Genomic DNA, 27372 nt, shown 5'->3' on the forward strand with positions numbered 1-27372 from the left:
TGGTCATGGGATATTTAAGATATTTTACTTAATGATGCCATTTAACTCTGTCACACCTTGTTAAAATACTATTCACAACATTGAAGGGCTTTGATTATTTTATGAGGGATTGGAGGGGACTTAATTTGAGCTGGATAGATGTATGTCATGCTTTGTATTTTTGCATTTGAAAAGAATTCTAGCATCTTGAATCTGGTATAATAAATTATTCTATTTTCAAAATAGCCCACAGTTTGAATTGAAAATAGAACCAGGGTATTTTCTTGGATTCTAATTAATGCAATTAACATCAACATAGCTTTATTGAATCTATTTGGCCAAAAAAAACTGCCATTGTCTTTAATTTATATGTTACAGAATGTGCACTTTTTAGAAACAGCCTTCATTAAACTTCCAGACCTAAACACGTTGCTATGGGATTACATGTATGACTTATAAATTTAAAATTATAAGATCAAAATTATCATATAATCCTTGTCCAAGCAACTTTCTCCTGATAATCACTGCTCATATTGGTCAACAGCTGACCAATCATCAGACTTTCATGTCATGCTAGGCAAGAACATGGTTGACAAAATTATAATTAAATCACACATTACAGAGATAAACTTAAAAGAAAAATTATGTTCAGTTCATTTAGATGATTTTTTTTTTAAATTTTACAGCAGCATTTTACACAAGTATAAGTGTCTCTATTATATACATTAATTTCTCAATTTCTGCAGAGACTAGCTTGGATTTTTTTTTAAATTGTTTGAATTTGAGGGTCAATTTTTAAATATCTACTATTAATGATTTGGCAAACCTTTTTCTAATACAAGTCGAGGTAGAATTTTACGTTTTAGGACATTTTTTATATTTCACTTATTGGCTAATTGTCTGTTTTAGGCCTTTCCAGTATGGCTGTATTATTTTAATTGTTTCGTTTACTGTTTAACACTGCGAAAGATGACAATTTTAAAATACTGGCGGTAATGGCGAATCACAACTTTGAGCTTTTACACTCTGTAAAAGCTAACAACAGCATCCCTGTGTCGAAATACAAATCTAAAGACACGGGCTTAACTGTGTTTTTAGCGCAAGTCGAGGGGCCACTCGTCAACGGATATTTTTGTCTTGGTGAGATAATTATTTCTTGCTGTGATAACACGAAAGTGTGGTTGACCTAAATTTCGATTCAATTTAAGCACGAAACGAAGCATAAAAATACACAATAAATAGAGATATTCGTTGTACAATACGCCTTTGTGCATTCAAATTCAGTCCTGTTAGCATTCAAAGTGAATAATTCTTTTGCCATCTACTGTCATGTTCTTTTAGATAGGCCCTACTCTTGCCAACCAATAAAAAAATGATTTGGAATCACTTCAGTTACATTACAATGAGAAATTCTGGTCTAAACTGTGGTCATTTTTACTGTGCAAAATTTGATAATGTTTTGTAATCTTCATTGGCTTACTACCTGTGTTATCCCTCAGAGTACATCTTTGGTGAGACTTAGCTAGTTCTATTTCCGATTATATTTACTGAAAATTTATGTATCATTTGTTGCCCAGATATTCTTTATGCAATGTGATGCAAGTGAATTGATAATGACTTTTGTATTAATTCATTATATTTTCAGCTACTGAGGCTCATGATGATGATGGATTGCCACATACATTGGAACATCTTATATTTCTTGGTAGTGAAAAATACCCATACAAGGTATGAAATATCTTAACAATGTCATAGAAGTTTAAACATTGAGTAGGCCATAATATGTGATCTTTTATGTGTTTTTTGTTTCTGGCAGTATGTCTCTTCAGGCTACCACAGACTCATTTTGGTTTTTGAATGAATAAGCTTATAATGTTTTTTTTTTTTAAGAAGAGAAATTCTAAAGGTTTTCCTAAATTGGTGGACTATTAAATGGATAATTAATATCCGATGATAGTGAATTATTCTGTTTTAGGGTATCTTAGATTTATTAGCTAACAGATGTTTGGCTTCTGGTACCAATGCTTGGACTGATACAGATCATACCTGTTACACCATGACTAATGCTGGTAGTGAGGGCTTTAATAATCTTCTACCAATTTATATTGATCATATACTTTATCCAACCCTAAAGGTAAATATGAGAAGTATAACTTTATTCTGAAGTCTGTGGTTTCATACATGTTTGCTTTGTAATGTTACATGATACATTGATAACAAGGAGACCAATTTAGGTCCACAAGAAATATGTCTACCAGATTGTCCTTAGCCAAACCTTCTTGGTATTGACATTTCCAGGATTACAACATACATCTGGGTCAACTAGAATAATGAGGTTGATTTCTTTTTCAAATTCATTTGACTTTCACACAAAGACAAAAATTAGAACTGACAACTACCATTTGTTTGACAAAACTCAGCAAATGCTCAAAATTGCTGTTGAAAATTCTTTGTTTAGGAATCAGGCTATGTGACTGAAGTTCACCATGTAAATGGAGAAGGTGAAGATGCTGGAGTAGTATATTGTGAAATGCAAGCTAGAGAGAATTCAGGAGAAAGTCGCTGCCATCTAGCCATGTTAAGAAATATGTATCCAGGAATTTGTGGTTTTAAGTCTGAAACTGGAGGTATAATGGCTAATCTAAGAGATAGTACCTCACATGTAAAGGTTATTATTTTTATGTTTTGCTTTCACACTTAAAGTGTTTGATATTAGAAATTAAAAATGGCATTGCCACTTTGTATAACAATTTAATTGACAAATAATATATGAATGGAATAAGTTAGATAGAGCAGACTGCCGCTATATATAGTATTTTATTTATCTAGGTGATGAATTATCATAAAGAATTTTACCGTCCAGAAAATCTTTGTTTAGTAATAACTGGACAAGTAACACCAGAAGACGTTTTTGCTGCCTTACAACCAGTTGAAAATAGCATCAAATCCAAGGTAAATTCCACTTTAACCTGAAATTTTTAAATATTATGAAGATCCTCAGATTTGACAGCCAAAATATTTGTCAACTGCGAAGTTGTTGAAAATATGTAAACCTGTAAGCAATGGATTAATAAATTTTAAAAGTTGAGATGAGATATGAGAATATTCTCTTAACATTGAATCAATATTATTTTAGGGTCCTTTAACAGAATTCAAACGACCATGGCAGAGTTCTGTACCAAGTCTAGATAAAACTGTAGAAACAATAGTGCCTTTTCCCTCTGATGATGAAGATAGGGGTATGGTTTATGTAGGCTGGAGAGGTCCTTTAGCTAAGGTTTGTGGGAATGGATTTTGGTGTTGCATACAACAATTATGAACTGTTTACCATTAAATGATCAAGTATTTTGTTCATAGCCGTAATTGGTCCAATGAAACAATCATATTAATCAATTAAGAGCAGTTATAAACTAGGCCATGCCACTGTTTGATAATTCCTTTTATTGTTCAAGTTAATTTGATTTTGAAGATTGCTATTGAATTTACTGCTCACTGAATTTTTATATGCCGACTTTGTGATATGGAGTTACAGCTATGTTTCGATATTGTGGCTTGTGAAAGCGATAGGGCTCTGTTGTTGTTATTTATCAAATTTTATATGCGATATTTATTTATGGACTTATAGTTGCTAGACTTACTGAAAATTGGGTTGATATCGGTATCTTTCTTGGTAACTGTTTTTTAATTTCATATATATTGTTGGATGTAAGTATTTTATGAGTATATTTAGTATATATTATTATTTTGTAGGATCAGTATACTATGCAAGCAATAGCAGTATTATTACAATACCTATCTCTCTCAGCAATATCACCATTAGAAAAAACTTTTATAGAAATAGAACAACCCTATTGTAGTAAGGTCAGTATTTTTGTTTAAGAATAAAATACTTTCTCTTTCCCTGTGATTTTTCAGTTAACATGATTGGGTGAAGTGAGTGCTAACTCTGTCTGAACATGTAATGGAATATAATAATAATAATAGTAGTTTGAGGAACCTTAACTCAAATAACCTGAGATCAAATAACTGTTTTAGAAAATGAAGCATAAATGGGATTTAGACATCAATTGATAAATGACAGTTATGCTTCATTCATAACCTCTTAGAAAATAGTATGAAATCAAAACAAATAAAGCAACCCATGTTTCCGAGTTAATGTAGGGAAGCCAATCTGATTTTTATATGATGTGAATGTGATGTGATAAATTCAAATAAAGAAAATTTATATATAGAGTGTATTCTGAGATGTGAACCAGATACAAACCAAGTGGTGGAAACTACTTCCCACTTCCCAGAGATACAATATAATATCAAACAGTTTCCAAACTAGATAAAACCATTATGTTATGCATTGAGCATTGATATAAATTTTGATGATGATGTTATTTTAGGTTGGTCACTCTATAATAGAGAATACTGAATCCTGTATTTACCTTACATTTCAAAACTGTTTAACACAGAAATCTAAAGACATCTACCCAAAGTATGTATTATCAGCTGAATATAGGATCCATATTGACTTATTTACAATTGATGTTTTATAATAAATTTTGACTATTTTCTTTTGAATATGTGTACAATTATTTGAAAGAAACTCTTTAAATATTTGAAATTGCTAGCTTATTTATAATACAATTTTTTTTGAATTGTGAGAAAGCTTGAAATGTTTTTTAAAATGTATGTTATTCATGTTTGTAGATTACAAGAAGTTTTGAGTCGAATCTCTAAAAAAAAAGATAGTTTTGATATGAAGAGAATGCAGACATTGATACATAGAAATGTTTTAGATGCCATGAATAATGTAAGGTTGATAAATTTGTATGTAAATTTTTTTTGGCCTTATCTGGAAAACAGAAGTATTGATTAGATTATCAACTTTGATCTTTGACTTAGCTTGATCAGAATACAAAATGAATTAGAGCAAATGGTACAATTCCCAGTTTCATCACTTTGAAGTTTAAAAAGAAAAACTTGATAACTTGTTCAATCCTTTCATTCTATTAAAGGTAGAAGATCAACCTCATGATACAATAGCTTTTCAAATAATTGGTGATTTTCTGTATGGTCATACTGAAGATGATGTAAGTAACAACAAACTGTTTTCTAATTTTAATGGAGCCGGTCACACTAAAGCTAGTGCTGTTTAGAACAAGTTTCTCATCGCTATCTAACATTAATATTTGTTTGTAAGTGGAATTGCACAGTCTGTAACGAGTTGGGTTCTGCTCTTCTAAAATATTGGATGCAAGGAGTTTGAATCCTCCTTAAGAATTGTTTATACCGCTGCCAGTTCTTCTGAAAGTTGACTCAGTTTCTAATATTTGAGATACTGCATCAATGCTTGCATAAAATGTTTTTTGAAATGTATAGTTTAATTGATCCAAATTTCTGAATCAAAAATGGGACCACGTAAAAGCAAGGTTGAAATTATTTTCTTTCACAGTTGAAGACAAGACTGAATACTATAGACGGTTTTAAACAACTTAAACTAGAATCAGAAGATTATTGGATTAATTTGATTGGAAAATATTTTGTTGATAAACCTTGTGTTGTGGTAAGTAAAACAGAGACTTAAGTCATAATTATTCTTTAACTTAACATTCACTGAGTTAGATGCTTGCTCAATAAGCTAATGGCTTTGTGTTCATTCCTGGCATATATCAATAAAAACCCAGTTTCCCCGTTTCATTTATCAGATTATTGGTGAACCCAGTATTAAATTAATGGAAGAGATGGGACAGACAGAAAAAGATAGAGTAGCAAAACAAAGATCAGAGCTAAGAGAAAGTGGATTGAAGAAAATGGCTGAGACCCTAGAGAAGGCAACAGAGGAAAATGAGGTAGGACAATGTCTTGATGACCTCAATAATAGTTCAGCTTTGTATAGATACCAAAAGCCAAATTTGGATTTAGTCATGTTGAAAATTAAAAACCAAGTGTCCAATAACAGATGTTTAGCCATAATGATATCACATCTGTATATCATGTTTGGGAACACGGTAGAACCAGATTTGTCCAGCTACAATTTCAAGCCAGCAATAATATTCCCTATATATTTTTTAAATTATTGTTATAAAAAATTTCTATTTAGATTGAACCAACAACAGCAATGTTAACCTGTGTAGATGTACCTAAAGTTGCTAGTATCAAGTTTCATCCTATATCTCCGTCCTCCAACCATAATAACACTACCGCTAATAAAACTACCAAGTTCCCTCTATATGATATACCATTCAGATTTCAATTAGATGATATACATACTAACTTTGTAGAAGTAAGTGTTCACTCATTAGCTTTTGTTGAGAAATAAGTGAAAATAAATGTCATATTCTTATAGATGTGCATCTTTTCTTGTCTGGCAAACTTTCATGGTTTACTGGTCCTAGTTTGTAATGGCGCAGGAAGATGGATACTTGCTCATTGACATGGAATAAGAATCTAGTGTTTTAGTTTGAAAATAATATTCTTGTTTGTTTCAAGCTGTGTATGTTAAAGATAACTCATTAGTTGGACATCAATATGAAGGAAGCTAATGCTAACTCCTGTCCAAATTTTACTTGTTGTGTATCGCACATCTTCATTAGCTCACTAAGTTACCAAGAGTAAAACTCTACTCTTATCTGTGACCTGAGTCTGATTAATTAGAATATACCAAATGAACCTTGGACAATACATGCTGGTTATATAATTTTCCTCTGTCAACAAAATATTTTCTATAATCTCAGATGACAGCTCTGATAGATTCTTCTGGTGTACCTCAAGAATATAAGTTATATCTACCTCTATTTAGTGAGGCCTTAATGGAAATACCAATCAAAAGAAATGGAGGTAAGAAAGGTTGCTCCCATGTTATTCACAAGTCTTGTGTATGTGTATATATTTACAAAACAAATTGTAAAGATAGGTATGTTCAAGCATGTTGATTGGTTGCTTTGAAAATCACATTACATCATATTTGCTATCTCTGTCAAAAATATGATGTTAACCTGTTTAGGGGAAACACAAGAATATGTGATACAAGTGTTATCTGAACATTTTTCAGGGTAGTCCTTTTTGATAATGTGTTATTTTATTTTGAAAGTGCTGTGAAATGAAGTGCCATTGAGATATGTGTTTCTTGTACATATTCGCAGAGCTTATCTATAATTATGTATCATCAATTTCAGTGTTGATATCCCATGAAGATGTTATATCTCAACTAGAATCTGATACACTCTCTGCTGAATCCAGTTGGGGCTTTCAGGGCTCTACCTTCTCTTGTGGAAGCTTTCCTCAATTACTTAATATAACTCTGAAGGTAAGAATTATTTGTGAATATTTGGATATGAGAGGAAGTGAGAGAATGTTTAATAAATCAGATCAGAACAAACATTACGTATCTTAAGTGAAGACATTTGGATATAGAAAAATAAAAGCTGAGTTGGTGTCTCTATTCTGCAAAATTCTCTCCAATTGACTCATAGCGTTGCTCATTTTGATCAGCTCATGGATCAACTTTAGTTTCTCTCTAATAGGATTTTTCAACCTGGTTTCCCATTGGCATTGATGCAGGTTGGAGGGGCTGACATCGAAAAGCGTTTAGTCTTTCTGACAGGAAATTGGAAGGCACTTACGGCTGTCCCAGCAAAAATCCCCTATTGCATACTGCATTACTATGCTCGTTTTCTTTAGCCCAATCAGGTGCAGAAGAGAAGGACAAAAAAAACAATATATCATATTTGCTTGCTTGAAATTTGTTTTAATCCTTAGGATTATGTAATTATTTGATAATTGTATTGTATACTATTTATTTGTAGGTAGAAATAGATAAATATGAAGCTGGTGTAAAATGGCTACAAGATTTTCTCTATAATACTGTTTTTACTGAAGACAGATTAAAGATAGTAGCCAAACGACTAGTGAATAGTATTGCCAGTTATAAAAGAAAGGGAAATGCTGTAGCTAGAATGATACTTAATGACCTTCTCTTTCAAAAAGGTAAGAACAGTCAGCCACATTCTTTAAGAGATAAACTCATTAAACTCTCTACTACTAATTATTAGGTTTGATAACTGAGTTATGTTCATCAATCATTCAACTGAGTAGTTTTAAATACACCCACTATCAATTTCTTACTTAAGTAAGATTGCTGGTAGATTACTGAGTAGTGTTCTTTAGTCAATTCCTTATACTGGGAAGTTATTATAATATATAAATTTTCTACTCTTATTTGGTTAGATTATTTGAAAGAGTTCTTGAATAACAACATTATCTAAGTAGTTTTAAATACAACTTGCTACCAAATTTCTACTATTCTTTGCTTGTTTACTGAAAAGAGTTAAATACAGGTCAATTTCAAATCTCTACCTTCGGGTCTCATTACCATTGAGTGGTTGTTAATTTAAACCACTTCTAAATTTGACTAGATTTTTTTTTTATTTGCAGTAACTTTTAGAAATTTAAATTTTTTAAATCTATTTATAGAATGTAATCATCATATAGTAAGTGCTGTCAGACAAGAAACATTTTTAACATCTATTGGTAAACTTCTAGAATCCAATCCTAAAAAGGTAGGCTGTCATACCATATATTTGAGTGCATAGTAGAGAATTTTTTACCCTTCAAAGGATATGCATAACTGTAGTTGGGCATTATGTCGGGTGCTAATAGGTGTAGGTGCTAATATGGAAGACCGTATCTCACTAGACAATGATAATTGATTATAGTTGCAAGTCACAGCTCATAATAGGAAAAATTAAATGACCACATCCTTTTGGAATAAGTTCAAAACTAAAACCTTGAAATTGATTTTTCACTCCAGGTTGTTGAAGACGTTGAAAATTTACGTAAAATTTTGACAAATCCAATGAACTTGAGAGTCCATGTGGCAGCTGATGTAAAAAATCTAACCAAGGATCTTTCATTACCATGGAGACAGTTTCTGCCTGTATATGGCGCTGGACCCACAGAAACGTGAGTTTGCAGTCAAATTTTGAGTGTAGATGTATATAATGTAGTTTTACGCTAGCATAACTCATCAGAATACCTGATCTTGTCCATGAATTGGCTTATATTATGTTATTCTCTTTTTTTATCTTTTTATCCTCCTTTCAAAGAATTGGCTTTTCTTACACGTGTCATTTTTATTCATGTTTGAATTTAATGATTTTAGTGGTATGATGAAGAAGACCTATGAATATATTTTACCGTATACTGAAGTAAAAGAGAAGAGTATATTAGCTGGTATTGGTAGTATAGAATCAGCCTATCTCTATATTGCTGTACCATGTATTAATGATTTTAACCATCCTGATTTACCATCAATACAAGTATTAATACAATATCTAACACAATTAGAAGGACCCATGTGGAAACAGATAAGAGGACTGGGACTATCTTATAGTTATACGTAAGTATATAACACTCTGTCTTTATCATCATTAAGGGAACGTTTTATTCATATTTTGGCATTTTTGGAGTCAAAATAACATAAATGATGGTTGGATGTATTGTTTCTTTAAATCTAATGAACTTAATTTGAATGATGTTTATTTTCAGTATGTATCTATCACCAGAAAGTGGTTTGTTATGTTTCTATCTAGGAAGATCTACTCATATTGTTAATGCTTATAAAGAAGGCAGGGATATAGTGGTAAGCACATTATGTTATTGTACTTAAAGTATATTTAGTTGGTATATGATGTTAAATAATATTTTATATTAATTATATTAATTGGTATACATTTTGAGTGGAACCTACATGTCAAAATACTTGAATATGACATATAGTACTTGATTCTTAAGTAAGGCAAGGTATACACTCTTTTCATTAATATTTTACGTTGTTTTTTAATGGTTATATAGTAGAGCAATATAAAAGTTATATTTTTGGTTAGGTTATTTTGATGGTGTTATAGGTCACATAGTAAAGCGATATAGAAGTTATATTTATATACAGCCAGGTTATATCAATGGTGATAGTAGTTATATGTTTATATTGTATTTATATGGTAGTTATATGTTTATATTTTATTATTAGTTAATAGGTTATATTAATGGTGATAGTAGTTATATGTTAATATTTTTTTTATTAGTAAGGTTATATTAATGGTGACAGTAGTTATATTTTTATATTGTGTTATTAGTTAGGTTATATTAATGGGGATAGTAATTATATGTTTATATTTTATTATTAGTTAGGTTATATTAATGGTGATAATAGTTATATGTTTATATTTTATTATTAGTTAGGTTATATTATTGGTGATAGTAGTTATATGTTTATATTTTATAATTAGTTAGGTTATGTTATTGGTGATAGTAAGTATATGTTCATATTTAAATATTAGTTGGGTTATGTTATTGGTGATAGTAATTATATGTTTATATTTTATTATTAGTTAGGTTATATTATTGGAGTTATATGTTTATATTTTATTATTATTTAGGTTATATTAATGGTGATAATATTTATATGTTTGTATTTTATTATTAGTAAGGTTATATTATTGGTGATAGTAGTTATATGTTTATATTTTATTATTAGTTAGGTTATATTATTGGTGATAGTAGTTATATGTTTATATTTTATTATTAGTTAGGTTATATTAATGGTGATAGTAGTTATATGTTTATATTTTATTATTAGTTAGGTTATATTTATGGTGATAATAGTTATATGTTTGTATTTTATTATTAGTTAGGTTATATTAATGGTGATAGTAGTTATATGTTTATATTTTATTATTAGTTAGGTTATATTAATGGTGATATAAAATATAATACAGTTGAATTAGAAGCTGCTAGAAGTAGTTTGATATTTGAAATAATAGAACTAGAGAAGAATGTATCAGATGTATCTCACCAATCATTGTTATCCTATCTTAAACAAATAGATCATGATTATAACAAGTAAGTTTTTAGGTTTCTCTTTTTGGCATATATTTAGCTGTAGTATAAATGCGGTTTCCACTGAAAATAAGAGCTGGCTAAAAGCTAGCTTTCATGTATTTCCTCTGGGCCAATTGCCCAACTGTTATGTCAGCTTTCACTTTACTCGGTGGAAACCCAAAAGCCTGTTTTATCTTGTTTGGCAATAGGGGGTGTATTAGTCTTTGCTTTTCTTAACAGAACCAACGCAACATTTGGAGTTTCTTTCGTCGCTGGAAATAACTTTGCAATAATGTTGTTAATAATGTATGACTTTGTAATCGAGGCTAAAAATCATTTGGCAATAAAAGAGCAAGCTTTACTTTACAATTCTAGTATAAAAGAGGAATCCATTCACTTGGTCATATCTATTATGAATATTAAGAGACATAATTCAGGTTAATATTACTAACCATTTATGACTGTTCATCTTTGATTTATCTGAAATCTTTTATGATTATTTTTTCAAATTTTGAATCAAATAAGCCCATTTGTTTTTGTTAATCCAATTTTTTTTTCAGAAAATTACTGGAGAAAGTATCAAAAGTAACTATTGAAGATTTGAAGAGGGTGGGGCCTATTTATTTCCCTCAGTTGTTCGACGTGAATAAAATAAGATGTGTTGTTTGTGTAAATCCTTCTAAAATAGAGGAAATCAACAAAGACTTCAAAGAGTAAGTGATTATTTTTTAAAGAGTTTAAATTTCAGAAAGTATAACAGATTTGGTAGAAATGCTCTTCTGTTAATCTCATATCTAATCATCTAATTACAACTAAGACTATTATATAGATATTCCAATATACATTAATACCATGTAAATTGTGATGGTTCCCTACATTGTCAATTGTGTGGTGGTCATGGGTTCGAATATTGGCCAGCCTGTAAATTTTCGATGACCTTGAAGAAATTATCTTCACCCATAATTCCAGTCAACCCAGCTGTAAATAGGAACAGTCATCCAGGATGATCAAGAGGTTTAACATCAGACCTGCTGGTAGAAAGGATCCCTAGCGAACCTATGCTGTGTCTTGCTCCCACTTTGATGAATTTAATAAATCTAAATTGTTATTTTTTCAGGTTGTCATTAAACACTACAGTTATGGCATCAATTGAAGAAGGATTTTTAGCAGAAGTTTAGCTCTGTCTATATTCAATATTTACTATGCACATTGTTATAACATGTTATTTTTAGCTAATTATCTAATTAAACACCAATCTATAGTGCAAAGTTGGAATTGACAAGTAATTTTTATGTTTTTTTTTAAAGCTGCACCAATCATACCTTATTCAAGAAATGGTAGGAGCCAATTCCATTCAAGAAAAGTTATCAAAATAAAAAAAAAAATTTCCAGCATGATTATCATTATTGTCTTCAAGGTTCATATTTTACTAATTAAAAAATTGTCTCTAATTTATGGTAATATTATTTCAACATCCTGTTGTCAAATTTCAGCAGGGAACAATCCTGGAGATATATATTGTATAAGAGTTCTGTGACTAATATCTATAACCTTACATCTCCTGTATTTCAATGCATAATAAGTCTGCTTAAAGAGATATTATACAAGTGCTATTGTTTTTTTCTTATGCCTGAATTATATTCATAATAAATTTGTTTGCAAATTATTTGTCTCTTTGCTGCACATTATATTATTTGAAATTCAGTTATTCATGGATACTTGAATTATCTGTTAAAAGCTGTTTAATTCTTATCTCTCATTGAGAAGACAAAATGGTTACTATGGTGCAAATGTTTTATATTGAGTCAAATCAACTGGAGTGCGCTCACTCACAAAAATATTAGGCAAGAAGAATCGAATAATCTGATAAAGAGTAGCTTAAAATTTAATCCAATCAGATTTCTGTATATGTTGAAATTTTATTGATAAAGGACGTGCGCCATTTTGGGGGATTGATTTTAGTCTTGAATAGATGTAAATAGTCTCCAAAAGTACTAGAAATGTATGAAAATCACATAATTCCTTTAAAAATACATCAAACTAGGAATTTTACTAATTATTTCTATATGTCTTTTCTATATATCACAGAGTATCTTAAATTGATGAGTCATCATTTTAACATTCAAACACAGATAATTCTGGAACACATGGATTTGAAGGTTCAAATTTCGATGGTGAGCTATGTCGGACTAATGTATGTTTGGTCAAAATAAATGGCCTACCTGTCCCTTTAAGTTTTTGAGAAATTGTGCCCTCAGCCAGTTGCACATGATAAAATCTGCTATATTAAGTATGCCAATCTGCACATTAGAATATATTTTGTAACAATGGGCCAATGCTGCAATGAAGTTTTTTTTGATCAAGTAAATGATTTACAGTTGGAAAACTTTATTGATGATAAAACATTTACAGTTGTACAATACAAATTTTTCAACATCATTGTAATATGATTTATTATTAATTTTAATGTTTTCAATTGTCACTTTAGTCCAAAATTTCCAAAAATAAAATTTCTGTAGAAGAATTTCATTGTTTTAGGTGAAAGTGGTGGAAGATCCCTCTGTACAAATTATAAAGAAATTTAAATTTTGTACAAAAATCTCTGCCCTATTTGGAACCGCTTTAACACTTAAAATAATGAAATTCTTTGATTTCAAAGTTAACTATGTTTTATGAGTATAAAATGTCTATAAAATAAATTCTCTTGCTAAATTATGAAAAAATGAGAGAAAAACTTGTAATTTCAAATAATCGTAAAGGAGACTAAAAATATCATCATATACAAAAATGCATCTAGAATATTTTGTAGGATCTTTTTTGTAAATGGACGGAAAACATGATTTTTTTTTATCGAGATCTTATCACAATACTGGCTTTCAAGCCTGATTTATGTAAAAATATGTATAAAAAACTAAAAGTTAATGATTATTAACGAAAGCAAACAGGCCCAACTTCAAATCCAAACATTTGCCAAGGATTTCCATAGTCTTTAGGTAAGAAATCAACAATTGGAAGCCTGTATAAATTCCTAGATTTAATGTAGAATTCTGTGTAGCCATTTTGTCTTCGATCCTGCAATGAAACACACATAGATATTGTTAGATATATAAAAATAATAAATTTCTATCAGGTACAAATCAAAATATAGTTATTTTGAAGGTCATATTATGCAAATAATACATTTGTTTTTAAAGGACCTAGTAAGGGAAACAGGAAACATTTAAAAACTGATTCATTCAAATGTGGGTCAAAAGACTTGACTTGCAATAGTTCAGAGATAAGAAGACTGTGAGGCAATAAGGAAGCACTCTCTTAACTCCAATGACAGAGTTCCTGATACTTATTTTTAATATTTTAAAGAAAATGTTTTTAACTTACCCTACAACCATCATAAATAATCTGTTTAATTTTAAAATCTTTAGTTTTAAATTGATGATCATTTTCACCACGTAAAACAAGAGCATGATCATGACCTTTAGCAACCTGATCAAACCAAGCCACTGAACCCGAACAAAAGAATTTAAATTTCTGATAAACTTCTACACTTTCTAATCGTAAAAATTTCAGTAAATGTCTTTCAACATATTTTATCTGAAATAAAAATTGGAAGCAATGGTTAAATTTCAATGAAACTTGTACCAAACATACAGTTCCTGGTAGACTTATACATTTTGCCTATAACTATAGTACAACAAAACTGTCAGTAAAAGCAATGGAATCCAGATGTTGAACCAATGATGGTAGAGAGTTGTTTTGTGATACCCTGAAATAATCATTGTTCCCTTGTATTATGTCAACCTAGTTATAAATGATAACCAGGAAAAATCAAGGACAAGTTGGTTAACAAGATCACAAAGAACCTCTTTTCTATCTTTTACATGGGAATTTACTTAGATTTATATAGGTGTCAAAGAAGTATGTTGAAAAAATAACAATTAAAAGAACTTTGGAGAACCAGCGAAGGGTAATGGTCAAGATATATTAACTGGCCACAAAATAGGGATAAATACTCACTTTAAATCCACCTTTCAGATCACTAAACCATTTAAATTTATTGCCAACTTTATCCCAATGTTGTTCTTTTATCTGTCAATAACACATAAATCAAATAAATAGGCATTTAGTTGGTATGAAATGTCATGCTAGGAATTGAACCATGAAGGGCTATGCTTCAATTGTGACCCAAGTTTTATAAATCTTTGTGGTCTTCTGGATTCCAAACATAGTGTGGTAGTAAAATGTAAAGGACTCTTACCATTCTATAATCTTGGTTAGGATAAATACATGTTTCTTGAGATCCTGTTAAATTACACCATACTTTAATAGCATCCATATGGGATCCTTGATTAGCATCTATCCAATACCAACCTGAAATAAAAGTTTTAGAAGTGTTCAGAAAACTGCAGCGCTTTCCATTATAGCCTTAAAAACTCTCATCAATCTTCAGTAGAGACACCAAGTGAATTTGTCTGAAGAACAAGTGTACCAGGTTCTATGACATAAGGAGCTGACATGGAAAAAGCGTCTAGTCATTCAAATGGGACAAACCGGTACCCCATGCTTTCTGTGTACTTCTAAGATACTATTTAATCAGTAATCCATTGACTAATGCCCTATCCCAACATCATTTCCATCAGTGCCCAACTCAATGCATAGACTACCTTCATTAGCTCACTAAGGAACAGAACCCTGCAAAGGTTGAATGTAAAACTCATTTCAGTTATTTTCTAACCATTTTTATAATGAGGATAACCATCATGAATTTCTCGGCATGATGAAGCAGGATATTCTCTGGTTCCTGGTGGATAACGTAATTTCTGGATAGATTCCTCCATTTCTTCAACATGTTTAACAACAACTCGAACAACTTCCTTCATGACTTTCTTAGCCTCCACTTTCTTAGATTTATCTTCACTTTGAGACATAAGAGATTGGACAGCTAGTCTCATATCACTTGGTAAATCTAAATCTAAAACAGCTGATCTTCGTCGTCGTCTTCGTCTTCTTCGTCTGGAAGTTGATGCCTTAGTATTAGCGGCAGAGAAATCACCAGGTACAACTGTAGTCTCACCAGGTGGACCAGGTTCTCCAGCAGAACCCTGAAATAGTTGACAAGATTATCCATATACAGGAATTTGGAGAAAATAGAAGTGAATTTAGATGGAGTGACAGATCAATAAAAGTTAATGAATCATTCAGTGAAAATTTTTGATTGAATACTTACAGGTGGTCCCATTTCTCCTTTAGGTCCATCTTGACCCTGAAATATATTAGGATATGTTTACAAGTATTTTGGCATTATGAAACATTTGTTTTCTACTTTTGGATATAGGGTTTCAATATCATGCTTTCTTCTTCAATGTACCTGCATTCTACAGATGTTGAAATTCCATGGTGATAACAACTTCATGCATCTCACTCCTTGTTATTCTCAATAAATATCCCAAAGCAATTCTTCAAGCCTTATGCCCTTGTCCTATTCCAAAAAAATGTTTTTGACTTGGAGCTCCTATATATCAGTGTGTAACTGGAAGGCAGGGCATGTTCATCCTTTCATAACCCCTGATGCCAATCTTCAAGTCAGCTTTGGAATTCTGAAACTGTTTTGTAGATTCCACAGAGCTAATGATGAATAAAAAGAAAAACCATGATGGTCCAATTGTCTGTAACTTAGTAATAAACTGTAAATTAACTCCCTATGTTATGAAATATAAACTGAGTATCAGAACTCTATCAATAATATTTAAATTACTTACAGGTTCTCCTTTAGGACCAGGTGAACCAACTGGACCCTGAAAATCAGTAAAAATAAATAATTTATTATAAAGATTAAGTCAATTTACTATGAATATGATATATAAAAGACAATTTCTTCATACAAAGCAGTTTTATGAATTTCTCCTAATGATAACCAATCAGCTATACTTGAGAAATGAGAATCAGTTGTAACTTACAGTAGGACCAGGTGAACCATCAATACCTTGTGGACCTTGAGGACCTCGTTTACCCTGCAAAAAAGTACAAAAAATTGTATCATCTTGTACATCTAAAAAGGACAGAAAGCTAATCAAGATCTAGCAAGGATAATACAGTGTGTCTAAAATATTGGAATCGATTTACTTCATCAATACAATGAAGAAGAAATATAGTTCTTAGGTTTCTTAAAAGACAATATTTTCCATAATGCTGAAAAGAAAATTCAGTTACATAATGATGAAAAGATTCCCATATACTGAAAACATTGTCTACTATTTAAAAAGAACTTACCATATCTCCCTTAACACCTTTAGGTCCTTCAGGTCCTTTTGGTCCTCTTTCTCCTTTAGGTCCAGCATTACCAACCGGTCCCATCTCTCCCATTTCACCACGATGTCCCTGAAATAATAAATATAAACTGATTAATTCAAATACAGTATAGAATCTAAAGATACAAAATACATATATTACCACCATATGGAAACAAGGAATATTCAGGTGGATATTTGTCATCCAAAACATCCTGTAGAAATCAAGGTGGTTCTTATCTCATATTTCACAGTTATGTTATATTATTCAAGCAATTATTAGCTTACCTTGACACCTTTCCAGCCTTGTTGACCCTTTGGTCCAATTGCTCCTTCAGGTCCCTAAAATATACAATTCATTTATATGAATCATAGATTTTGTTGCTAAAATCAAGCATTGAAATGAAAATGGATAAAAAAAAATACAATATTTCACACAGATATCAATTCCTTCCAGCTTATACCTCAAATATCTTCGTAATCCTGTGTCAGCCCACATACATTGATCACCTACACCTGAATTACCTACATTATACTATGGCATTCATATAGAGAGAATTTATACATGTCTTTGGTTACAAATAAACAAAAGAAAGATGCAGGATATAAATTTACCTCAGTTCCTTGTTCACCAGGTATACCACCAGCACCAGGGCTTCCAGGTTCTCCCTAAAATATATATGTACATAGTTGATACTACACAAGATGTAGGCAATAAATCATGCTATAAATAGATTACTGATAGTTATTACTGATAAATTAACCATATATAATCAACATCTGACTGAGTTAAAATATCCTTAGCACCAAAGGAAATAAAAAATGAATGAAATGGGATTTTTAAAATATATTTAGACTGCAGCAGACCATTAATTAAGATATCAATATAACTTTCTACTAAAAAGATACTTACAACAGGTCCAGGTTGACCAGCAGGTCCAATTGGTCCAGGTTCTCCTACAGGACCCTGCAATATCAATTATAATCATGAAGTTTCCACAATAAATAATACAATCCACAATCTTTTTCTGTTTCCTTGGATGTTATTGTTTGAGAATATGTATTGTGCAAAGTTACTAATCTGCAGTTGCTCCATTTGGTTCATGTGAATCAGTTCAAATCCATTGCATTAAGGTTAAAAAGGGTTAAGCTTACAAGTAGCTTGAGATGATGATACTTACAACTGGTCCAGGAGCACCACGTTGTCCCATTGGTCCTGGTAGACCACGGTCACCTTTAGATCCAGGTTCACCAACAGAGCCTTGTAAACCAGGGGTACCCATTTCACCTTGTTTGCCAGCAGGTCCAGGTAGACCAGGCTCACCAGGAGCTCCAGGTGGACCCTAAAAGATAACAAGGAATGACAAATTGATACATATCATCAACATTATCATTTCTTTTTTCCAACATAAGTTCTCACAGTGAATGGTGAACTCAAAATTAATATTTTCTAGCCATGTCCTTCCACTTGCAACCTCAGACTAAAATTATGATGATAAATGTATGTACTACTTCATCTATTCAGCATTGAAATAAAAACTTACCATTGGACCTAATAAACCAGTATCACCATCTTCACCAGGAATACCAGGTTCTCCCTACAAAAATAAAATAAAATAAATGAAAAGTTAGATATATTGTTCTTAATATTTTAAAGCTTATGAAAAAAAGGCTATTGGAGTGTAATAAGGTTTATGCAGACAAAAAATAATGATTATTCATCTATTAAAACTGCTTAGGCAAAAACTACTGCCTGATGCTAATGAACATCACAAACTTACATCCATATAAGAAGGAGAGACAAAGACAACACAATTCTAGGTCAGACTGCAAAATTTCAGTTTTAGACACATGTATATACATGTTTCAGAGACAAATAAGAAATGACTTTCATAAGAAGATAAATGACAATCAAAACAGGAATAATAGGTGGTAGTATCTTTCTTTATCCACAAAAACTTACCTTAAGTCCAGTCTCTCCTGGTTCTCCAGCGGGTCCAGGTGGTCCCATAGCACCCTGAAATAGATGTATCAATTTTCACAGGGACCTGTCATTATACTAATGGTTAATGATGATAAATCAATTACTTTCTTTAGGACATTGCTTTAATATGATAAATTAAGGATGCAATAATCTTTGTTTGGACAAGAAAACTATTGGTCAATATTTTGTCAGTTTTTTGATGGTAAGATGTTATCTTAATAGTTTTTATACGCCAAGGCAAATATATTTCTCAAGAGGTGGAAAAGTTTGGAAATTTGAAATCAACTTACAGCATGACCTTTATCACCTTCACCTCCACGAGGACCTCTAGGTCCTGGTTCACCTTGTTTACCTTGTCGACCATCATCACCTTTAGGTCCAGGACCTCCAGGAGTTCCCTAAATTAAAAAAAGATATGAATATTGTCAGTTTATAAAACTTGAAACAATGTTCTTCATTAAATTATAACAAGAGTATCCCACTATGGCTGATATTAAAGATTATGTTAGAAACTATAAGCTTATAAAATTGATGATGAATTTCTGTCAAAAATGTTGAACAAGAAAAAGAATAACTAACCTGTTCTCCATCAGTACCAGGAATACCAGGTGGTCCAGGATCACCTCTATCACCCTTTCCACCCATAGGTCCTTCTGGTCCTGTTGTACCAGGTACACCTTGACTACCCTAAAATAACACCAGTAAAACATTTTTTCAAATACACAAGTGATATGTGTGAATAAAAACCATAATTCACCAACTGAGGACCATCCATTCTATGTTATCAACAGATTGGTTATGTCTGATGTTCAACTTATTTTCATACAAGAAATGACCCCATGTAACTAACAAATGGCTGTAACATTTATAGTCAATGAGGACTGAACAATCTTAACCTGTTATAACATTGCTAAATAAAATTAGAACTGTTATTATACAGAAATACTTACAGGACTTCCAGCAGGGCCAGGGTTACCAGTTGGACCAGTTGCACCTTGTGGTCCTTTTCTTCCTGGGTCACCATGTTCACCTTTAGGACCTGGTGGTCCTGGCATACCTTGTAGACCAGGTAAACCAGTAGGTCCAGGAAGGCCACGAGGACCTTCTGAACCCTGAAATAATACAACAAAATATATAGGATCAATAGAAAAAACTACATGTTATCCATAATCAATGAGGAAAGTCCATTAGCATGGATCTGTCAACAAGTAATTGAGTAGCAGCTTTCCATGGAAGAATTGCAATCGTTAAAAAAAACAACATACAGAAGGAACATAACAGTTATATCTTAATTGTTTAGAATATGCAATGGTATGTATCTATCCTAATAAGAAGAAAATGAGGCTTACCTTTGATCCGGGTACTCCTTGCACACCTCTAGGTCCTGGAGAGCCGGGTGGTCCCTAAAAATAAAAATCATTTACTATATGAAACGAACAATTATTTACATACTATAATTTCCAATGCCTTTACATGAAAGATGTATTTATCAAAAGATCAAATAATTTAACAAATTAGTTAATAATGAAATTGAACAGTTTTCCAAAAGTGAAAGATTAATTGTCTGCATCTTGATTTCCTTAAAACTTTATCAATCAGCCTATAGTTTTGTTAGAAAGTACACAATATACCAGTACTTACCATAGCTCCTGGTGGACCTTGTAAACCTTGAGAACCTTGTGATCCAGGTGGACCCTACAAATAAAAATCAAATGAATTTAGACAGTTTCCTATTATCTTTTGTTACATAGTCTACAACAGAATTTAATTCATAGAAAATAGTTGTCACCTCACAGTCATGGCATTTTTTCGTTATATTGAGTGCAAAAAAAAAAATTTTAAGTCGTGTTTGAAAATCTGTTATAGGGCTTTATCTCCTTCCAAAGAAAATGTGGAACTACATGTATATCTTTTTAAGAATTTTGAAATAAACTATTAGTCAACAGTGTTGTTTGATATGAGTTTTATTTTAATATCATATTGGAAACCAAGTTTAATTAAAGGACAATCTGAAAAACCTTACCATAGCTCCATGATCTCCCTTGAAACCTCTTTCTCCTGGTGGACCAGCATCTCCCTAAAATATACATATACAGATACAATTTTAATATAGTTTCTTATAACACACAAACTTCATATACATCTACAAAGGGAGATATGAAACCTTAAGTTAATGCTGCAGTTCATTGTCCACTTATTCATCTCTTAAATAAGAGTTACCCCAAGAATTTCTTAGGCTGAATCAATTAAGATTTCTTGATTAATGGAAAACTTTGATCAAGGTTGAGGAGCACTTAAAGAATTTGAAAAGAAGATACTTGCTAAATTAACATCTAAACATACTGACCTTATCACCATCTAAACCAGGTGAACCAGTTGGACCACGTGTACCTCGATAACCCTACAATAATAATTCAAAATGTTTCACACAACAATACACATATGCCCATTTTTCTTACGATAAAACATAGAAATAATTATATTTTTTGCAGATAATACGTTTATAGTTTTCTTATAAATTATCCAATAATTATTATAATATCATTTAAGTAAAAACAACTATATATATATATCTTGTAAAAAGTCTGATAATCAATCATCTTACTCTTGGACCTTGTGGTCCTGGTGGACCAGGTTCTCCAGCAACACCTTCTCTACCAGAATCTCCTTTAGCTCCTCTTTTACCTTGTGGACCAGGTAATCCAGGACCTCCCTAAAAATAGAACAGATACACAATTATCATGGTTTTCTTACAAATTAGAATGATTAACAAAGTGGATTTGAGATACAAGATCTCTGTAGTTTCAAGGGCACTCCTGATATGAATAAATTTTCATGGAATGGAAAAAGCAGGAGTCCATAGTCTCTAATAATACAGAGAAACAAAAGTATAGAACAGCTATACATAATACAATGGCGTTTTTAAAAAGGAGACTATGTGTTGATTAATATAGCATGGTGAAGAAGTATAAAGGAGTAAGTTACTTACAATTATACCAGGAGGACCAGCTATTCCAGGTTCACCTTGAGATCCCTTCTCTCCCTATAATAGACATAGTCAAAACATTAATTCACTGTATCGGGGCTGTTAAATTATTATACATCTGAGATTCCAAACTCTCTTTATCAAGTTTTTATCATGATTATGTATAAAAATCTATAAAACTGACTCATGTAATCAAACTTCACAAAAAAAAAACTGATGGACATGAACTTTACTGTTTTCTTCAAAAACCTACCCAATTAAGGAAGTAAGGAACATCCAAGTTGGATTATTTCTATGAAAAGATGTCAATAATTACAAGCTGGTCATCAAGTAACTGTATAATAAAAATATAACTTACAGGTGGACCAGTAGGTCCAGGTCCTCCAGCATCACCTCTTTCACCATCTTTACCCTAAAAAACCCCAAAAAATTACATTCTGAAAGATCATTTGACTTCACTTATAAGTTTCTGAGCAATTCCATCAATGGACACATATGATTTTACTGATACCAACACTAACAGCTAGCATTTTCTATCATTTTCAGCAAACTATCCATAGAAACTTAGCGAAATATAAATATATTGATAGTGAATAATGATGTTAAGACCGGATTGATAGTAATATAATAACACTTACAGGTGGACCAGGATAACCACGATCACCAGGATTACCAATACCACCTCTACCTCCAGGTGGACCAGGTACACCCATCGGACCAGCAGGACCCTAAATATATAAGACATACATCATAATGTATATGTACTGAAATTGGAATTCTTGACTAATATTTAAAATAAAATTCTAAAAAGACATCATTTCAATTATATTCCAATTTATGACATAAACAAGATATCAGTATTGTACACAACAGGTAAAGTACCAAGGAACATGAAATATAAATATTCAATCATACAATATGAAAAGTATTTGAGAACAGGCTAAACCGATATTACCTCTCTCCAAATTGTAAGCTTAGAAAACAAGATATGAAATCAAATTTTAATGAAGTAATACTTACAGTTTCTCCTTGTTTACCTTCTGTACCAGGAAGACCCATTTCACCAGGAATACCCTAAAATTTAACCAAGATACATATGTAACAACTGTTGTAATCTGTCCTTGTCATGTTAAGAACATTGCCCATGGACCCTTACGTGTTATTAGCATACCCTTACCAGAGACGACTTGATGATAATATACAAAAGAACTGTGAATATTATGCTCTAGTGGTCCTTTTTTTAAGAGAACAGAAATTTATGTATCAAGAATATACTTACAGGCATTCCAGGTGCTCCTCTATCACCAGATGGACCAGGTTCACCAGATGGTCCCTACAATCAAAACAATCATCTTTATTGGTACAATAATTCTACAAACTACTTATTTGATCCTTAATGAACTAAGTATTCATTGAGGGCAATTTTGCCAGACCAGATGCAAGGTGCTTTGTTAGCCTATATGGTCTGGAAAACTGACAGCGAGAATCCAAATTGAAAAATCCTAAGCTACTTTCTTTACATATGCTAGGATTTAACCTTAGACCCATAACAAATATAATAAAGGAGTAATTAGACTTTTCTTTTTTGATGTAACATATTTATCAAAATTCAAGGTAAGATAGTAATACTTACTGGGGGTCCCATTACACCAACAGGTCCACCAGGGCCAGGGTTACCAGGTATACCCTAAAATATAATAACATTTCATCATTTAAGTAATAATAAAAGACAGGACTACAAAATCTATTCTTTTATTCCTTATTTTCAATTGATAAATGCTTTATACACATTTTGGAATAAAATCCTCAATTGAGATAGTTGGTTTCAGTTTGGGTATATATTCCAATATTTCTGAATCTTACAGAAGAGATGCAAGATGCCGCATGGTTTCAAATGGATTTATAAGAAATACTTACAGCCTCTCCTCTATCTCCAGGGTTACCAGGGAGTCCATCTTTACCAGGTAAACCCTATAATATAGACATAAATATTTATTTTAGTTATACAGAAAAGCCTCATCAAATCTGTCAAATGGCTTCCATTTTGAATGTACTGAGTAAAAAGCAACATGTTTCATACACAAGTTTATATTCAAAACAACAATTTATGGGGTTTGGGGGTATTTTATTAGTTCTGACACACAAATGTATTCTGCATACCAATCAGTCTCATTTAACAGTAAATTAGTCTCATAAAACTTTTCAAGTTTGGAAGATAAGGATCCCAATGGAATAGTGATTAATAGGTTACTTACAGCAGCACCAACAGGCCCAGAAACACCTTGTGGTCCAGGAGGACCTTGAATACCAGCTTCACCAGCAAATCCAGGTGGACCAGGATTACCAATATCACCCTTAACACCAGGGGGACCAGGTATACCTTGTTTACCTCTGTCACCTCTCTGGCCCTGTTAAAAAATGTCATCATGAGTTCAAGTCTTTTGAAATATTTGTAAAAAAAAATTATTTCTTCTATTTGACAATAGGATGTCAGATTTTCAACTTTGGTTGTTCCAGACTTAAACAGAAATATATTGTATTGCTGTGCAGACGACATTGGAGTAAACAAACCACCGCTCCAAGAATACTTTAGAGTAATGGTAGTGAAAACAAAACCCAAATCAGCACTTTAAAACATAAGCTGTGTTCCTTTGACAAAAAATACTTACTCTAGGTCCAAGTTCACCTCGTTCACCCATGGGACCAACTAAACCCTGGAAGATAAAATACAGTTTATTCATAAATCAAAAAGATTAATAAAATAAACATTCAACTTCAAATATACATGCAGTTTCACCAGGATAGTAGACTAGCAGCACAGTAATAATAAGTATTACAAATGTATAAACTGCACAAGTCATAGCATAGCATGACATTTGACAATGCACTGTAGCCTACAGATGTGTACTGGGCATATTTGATATTCATTCATTAAAAGTTTAAAACATCTGTTATCATTCTGATGTCATTGCTGATACTTACTGATTTACCACGGGCACCTCTTCTACCACGTCTGCCATTTCTTCCTCTTTCACCCTAGAAATATTTAGCATATTGAATTAATAACACCAATATTCCTATTACAAATACAAGTTGTGGACAGATAAAGGCTACCACAATGATATATAAAGGGCAAACTGCACATGTCCATATTGCTCATGGAGCTTAGCATAGGTGTACATAACATAGTATATTTGTACTACAAATGCAATTACCACAATGTGTGTGAATATCTTTCTATGGATATGGTATTTAATAAACTTTGAAAGCTTTAACTGGGAACTTAAAGATGATTTTAAAGACTAATGATTACCTTTTCACCAACAGGCCCAGGATAGCCAGGGAAACCAGGTATACCAATACGACCCTACAATAAAACAAAATTTTGCATAAACAATTGACCATCAACTTCTTTATCAATAAAAGTTAATCATTGTAAAGAATCTTAGCAAGGTCTTTTAGACTGCATTCAAAAATGAATCTTTTCTATTAGACAGTTTGCCAAAGCTTTCTCATCGGAATTTTCACATTTTCATTTCAACTGACCCATAAACATTTGAAACATTAGGTTAAAATTATATACTATCTCAAATCTTAAAGAGAAAGGCAACTTGTACCAATCCAAACCACAATCCATTAGTCACAATCTTGTCTTACCTTTTCACCAGGAGCTCCAGGTAAACCAACTTCACCAGGAGGTCCATAATCTCCCTATAAAAACAATAAATATTAGACATATATATCATTGTCTATCTAAATGGTATATCAACTAATATAAAGGGGCACATTCCCCATCTTCCCATTAAAGTAACATTGACAAAATGTGGATTGCCCTTTAAATCTGGCTCACTTATTTACCCTTTAAATACTTCATTGACACAAGCAATCATATAACTATCCCAGTTACACTAACATTCCTGTGTCTATGCTTTTGTGGCATTACTTTATCGAAATGTTACAATCTAATCCGGCCAGCTATGAATACATTAGCTTCTATTGATGACACAGTAGTTTGTCTATTCCTTACCTTAGCTCCTTCAATACCTTCAATACCAGGTAAACCTCTGACACCTTTAGGACCCTTATCACCTTTAGATCCAACATCACCACGATCACCATCTAATCCAGGATTACCCTAAAAAGTGAAAATATACCGTAGCTACAAATCATACCGACAAATCTGAGTGAATAATGACTTCTGTTTTTCACATAAATAGTATCATTATAATTGTATCATTTATCAAATAACAGAACACTATTTTATGGTATACTACTTCTGAGTTTTATTGTTCACAATGATTTAGAAATGTACATAGTCATGATCAAGTCAACAACAAAGGCAGTATAGGCAGTAAGGAAACAAATGAATACCAAGCATTTACGAAAGTAATGTTGTTCAACTCACCTTGCCACCTTTATCACCTAATGGTCCTCGAGGTCCAGAATCACCCTGCAATACAGAATATCAAATATCACATACAAATCTTTCAATATTAAATCGAATACTGATTTCATATCAATATTGTGGTTGGTAGATGACAAGTTTACATCCACTTCAAACAGAAGCTGGTTTATAACAGACCAGGTAGTTATTGAAAGTAATCAAAAGTTGGATTTGAATCAGTTGAATGTTTTGGTATTGTTGGTTTGGTAGTTGAGCGTATCCATAGACGCAGAAATGTGTTTTAAATGATTAAGACTAATTGGTACACTTCATTGTTACTGCTGATTTCCAAGTTACGTATCTCCTCCCACAACAATTTATGTATTTATGATGAAATTTAAAAGCTAACTCACCTTGACACCTCTAGATCCAGGATAGCCAACAATACCATTTATACCTCTAGGTCCCTAGATAACAATTGAAAATATAGATTAACTTCTCATGTTTTACTATTAATCTTCCATTTATAGGAATTAAATTATTCTAACGCTTAAACAACTTTAAGTCAGCTCCATCAATCAATGAATTTAGGGACTCCTTAGACAAAACCAGATTAATATCTCATATTTGAAATTTTATCCCCAATTATCCACCAGAATACATTACTTACTGTGTCTCCCTTGGCACCAGCTTCTCCAGGATTACCAGACATACCCTGTAGAATTCAGATAAACAAGTCATCAATTATTTCAATAAATGATTTAAGAACATAGAGTTCACTGTTTAAATCAAGATCTTTTCAGAATCAACATTCAGTAAAAATCCTTTTCTGATTAAAAGTGAGAACAACTCATTCAGTCATTAAAACAAGATCTGAATAACTCTA

At 31.9% G+C, this 27372-nt stretch overlaps 3 protein-coding genes across 3 annotated transcripts in view; 1 reads left to right on the plus strand and 2 right to left on the minus strand.

The window, feature by feature from the left end:
* Window positions 1-974: 974 nt before the first annotated feature.
* LOTGIDRAFT_222342 (hypothetical protein) lies at window positions 975-12513 on the plus strand (the record flags this gene model as incomplete). Its single annotated transcript, XM_009067233.1, has 23 exons — window positions 975-1119; window positions 1625-1707; window positions 1955-2113; window positions 2438-2647; window positions 2809-2931; window positions 3116-3256; window positions 3730-3840; window positions 4371-4462; window positions 4678-4780; window positions 4986-5060; window positions 5423-5533; window positions 5676-5819; window positions 6071-6253; window positions 6705-6807; window positions 7146-7276; window positions 7776-7956; window positions 8443-8528; window positions 8780-8931; window positions 9131-9367; window positions 9517-9610; window positions 10709-10869; window positions 11409-11561; window positions 11966-12513. 23 exons carry the CDS (start codon window positions 975-977, stop codon window positions 12024-12026), a joined length of 3039 nt encoding a protein of 1012 aa, XP_009065481.1. The 3' UTR covers window positions 12027-12513.
* Window positions 12514-13776: 1263 nt separating this feature from the next.
* LOTGIDRAFT_168951 (hypothetical protein) lies at window positions 13777-18415 on the minus strand (the record flags this gene model as incomplete). Its single annotated transcript, XM_009067234.1, has 10 exons — window positions 13777-13920; window positions 14227-14439; window positions 14863-14934; window positions 15104-15216; window positions 16601-16640; window positions 16803-16856; window positions 17116-17223; window positions 17421-17474; window positions 17748-17801; window positions 18314-18415. 10 exons carry the CDS (start codon window positions 18413-18415, stop codon window positions 13777-13779), a joined length of 954 nt encoding a protein of 317 aa, XP_009065482.1.
* Window positions 18416-18676: 261 nt separating this feature from the next.
* Window positions 18677-27372, minus strand: part of LOTGIDRAFT_168952 (hypothetical protein) — a gene marked incomplete at both ends in the record, with an annotated part of 29812 nt that continues 21116 nt past the window's right edge. The window contains 26 exons of the mRNA XM_009067235.1: window positions 18677-18730; window positions 19096-19149; window positions 19407-19514; window positions 19696-19803; window positions 20067-20228; window positions 20466-20519; window positions 20758-20811; window positions 21140-21193; window positions 21464-21517; window positions 21722-21829; window positions 22106-22159; window positions 22461-22514; window positions 22741-22830; window positions 23123-23176; window positions 23382-23435; window positions 23736-23789; window positions 24020-24073; window positions 24358-24510; window positions 24772-24816; window positions 25085-25138; window positions 25416-25469; window positions 25760-25813; window positions 26130-26237; window positions 26508-26552; window positions 26900-26953; window positions 27157-27201. Of these exons, the coding sequence (XP_009065483.1) occupies window positions 18677-18730; window positions 19096-19149; window positions 19407-19514; window positions 19696-19803; window positions 20067-20228; window positions 20466-20519; window positions 20758-20811; window positions 21140-21193; window positions 21464-21517; window positions 21722-21829; window positions 22106-22159; window positions 22461-22514; window positions 22741-22830; window positions 23123-23176; window positions 23382-23435; window positions 23736-23789; window positions 24020-24073; window positions 24358-24510; window positions 24772-24816; window positions 25085-25138; window positions 25416-25469; window positions 25760-25813; window positions 26130-26237; window positions 26508-26552; window positions 26900-26953; window positions 27157-27201 (1836 nt within the window). The remainder of the gene's footprint in view (window positions 18731-19095; window positions 19150-19406; window positions 19515-19695; window positions 19804-20066; window positions 20229-20465; window positions 20520-20757; window positions 20812-21139; window positions 21194-21463; window positions 21518-21721; window positions 21830-22105; window positions 22160-22460; window positions 22515-22740; window positions 22831-23122; window positions 23177-23381; window positions 23436-23735; window positions 23790-24019; window positions 24074-24357; window positions 24511-24771; window positions 24817-25084; window positions 25139-25415; window positions 25470-25759; window positions 25814-26129; window positions 26238-26507; window positions 26553-26899; window positions 26954-27156; window positions 27202-27372) is intronic.

The sequence above is a fragment of the Lottia gigantea genome (genome assembly GCF_000327385.1).
Source record: "Lottia gigantea unplaced genomic scaffold LOTGIsca_80, whole genome shotgun sequence".
Taxonomy (NCBI): Eukaryota; Metazoa; Mollusca; class Gastropoda; family Lottiidae; genus Lottia; species Lottia gigantea.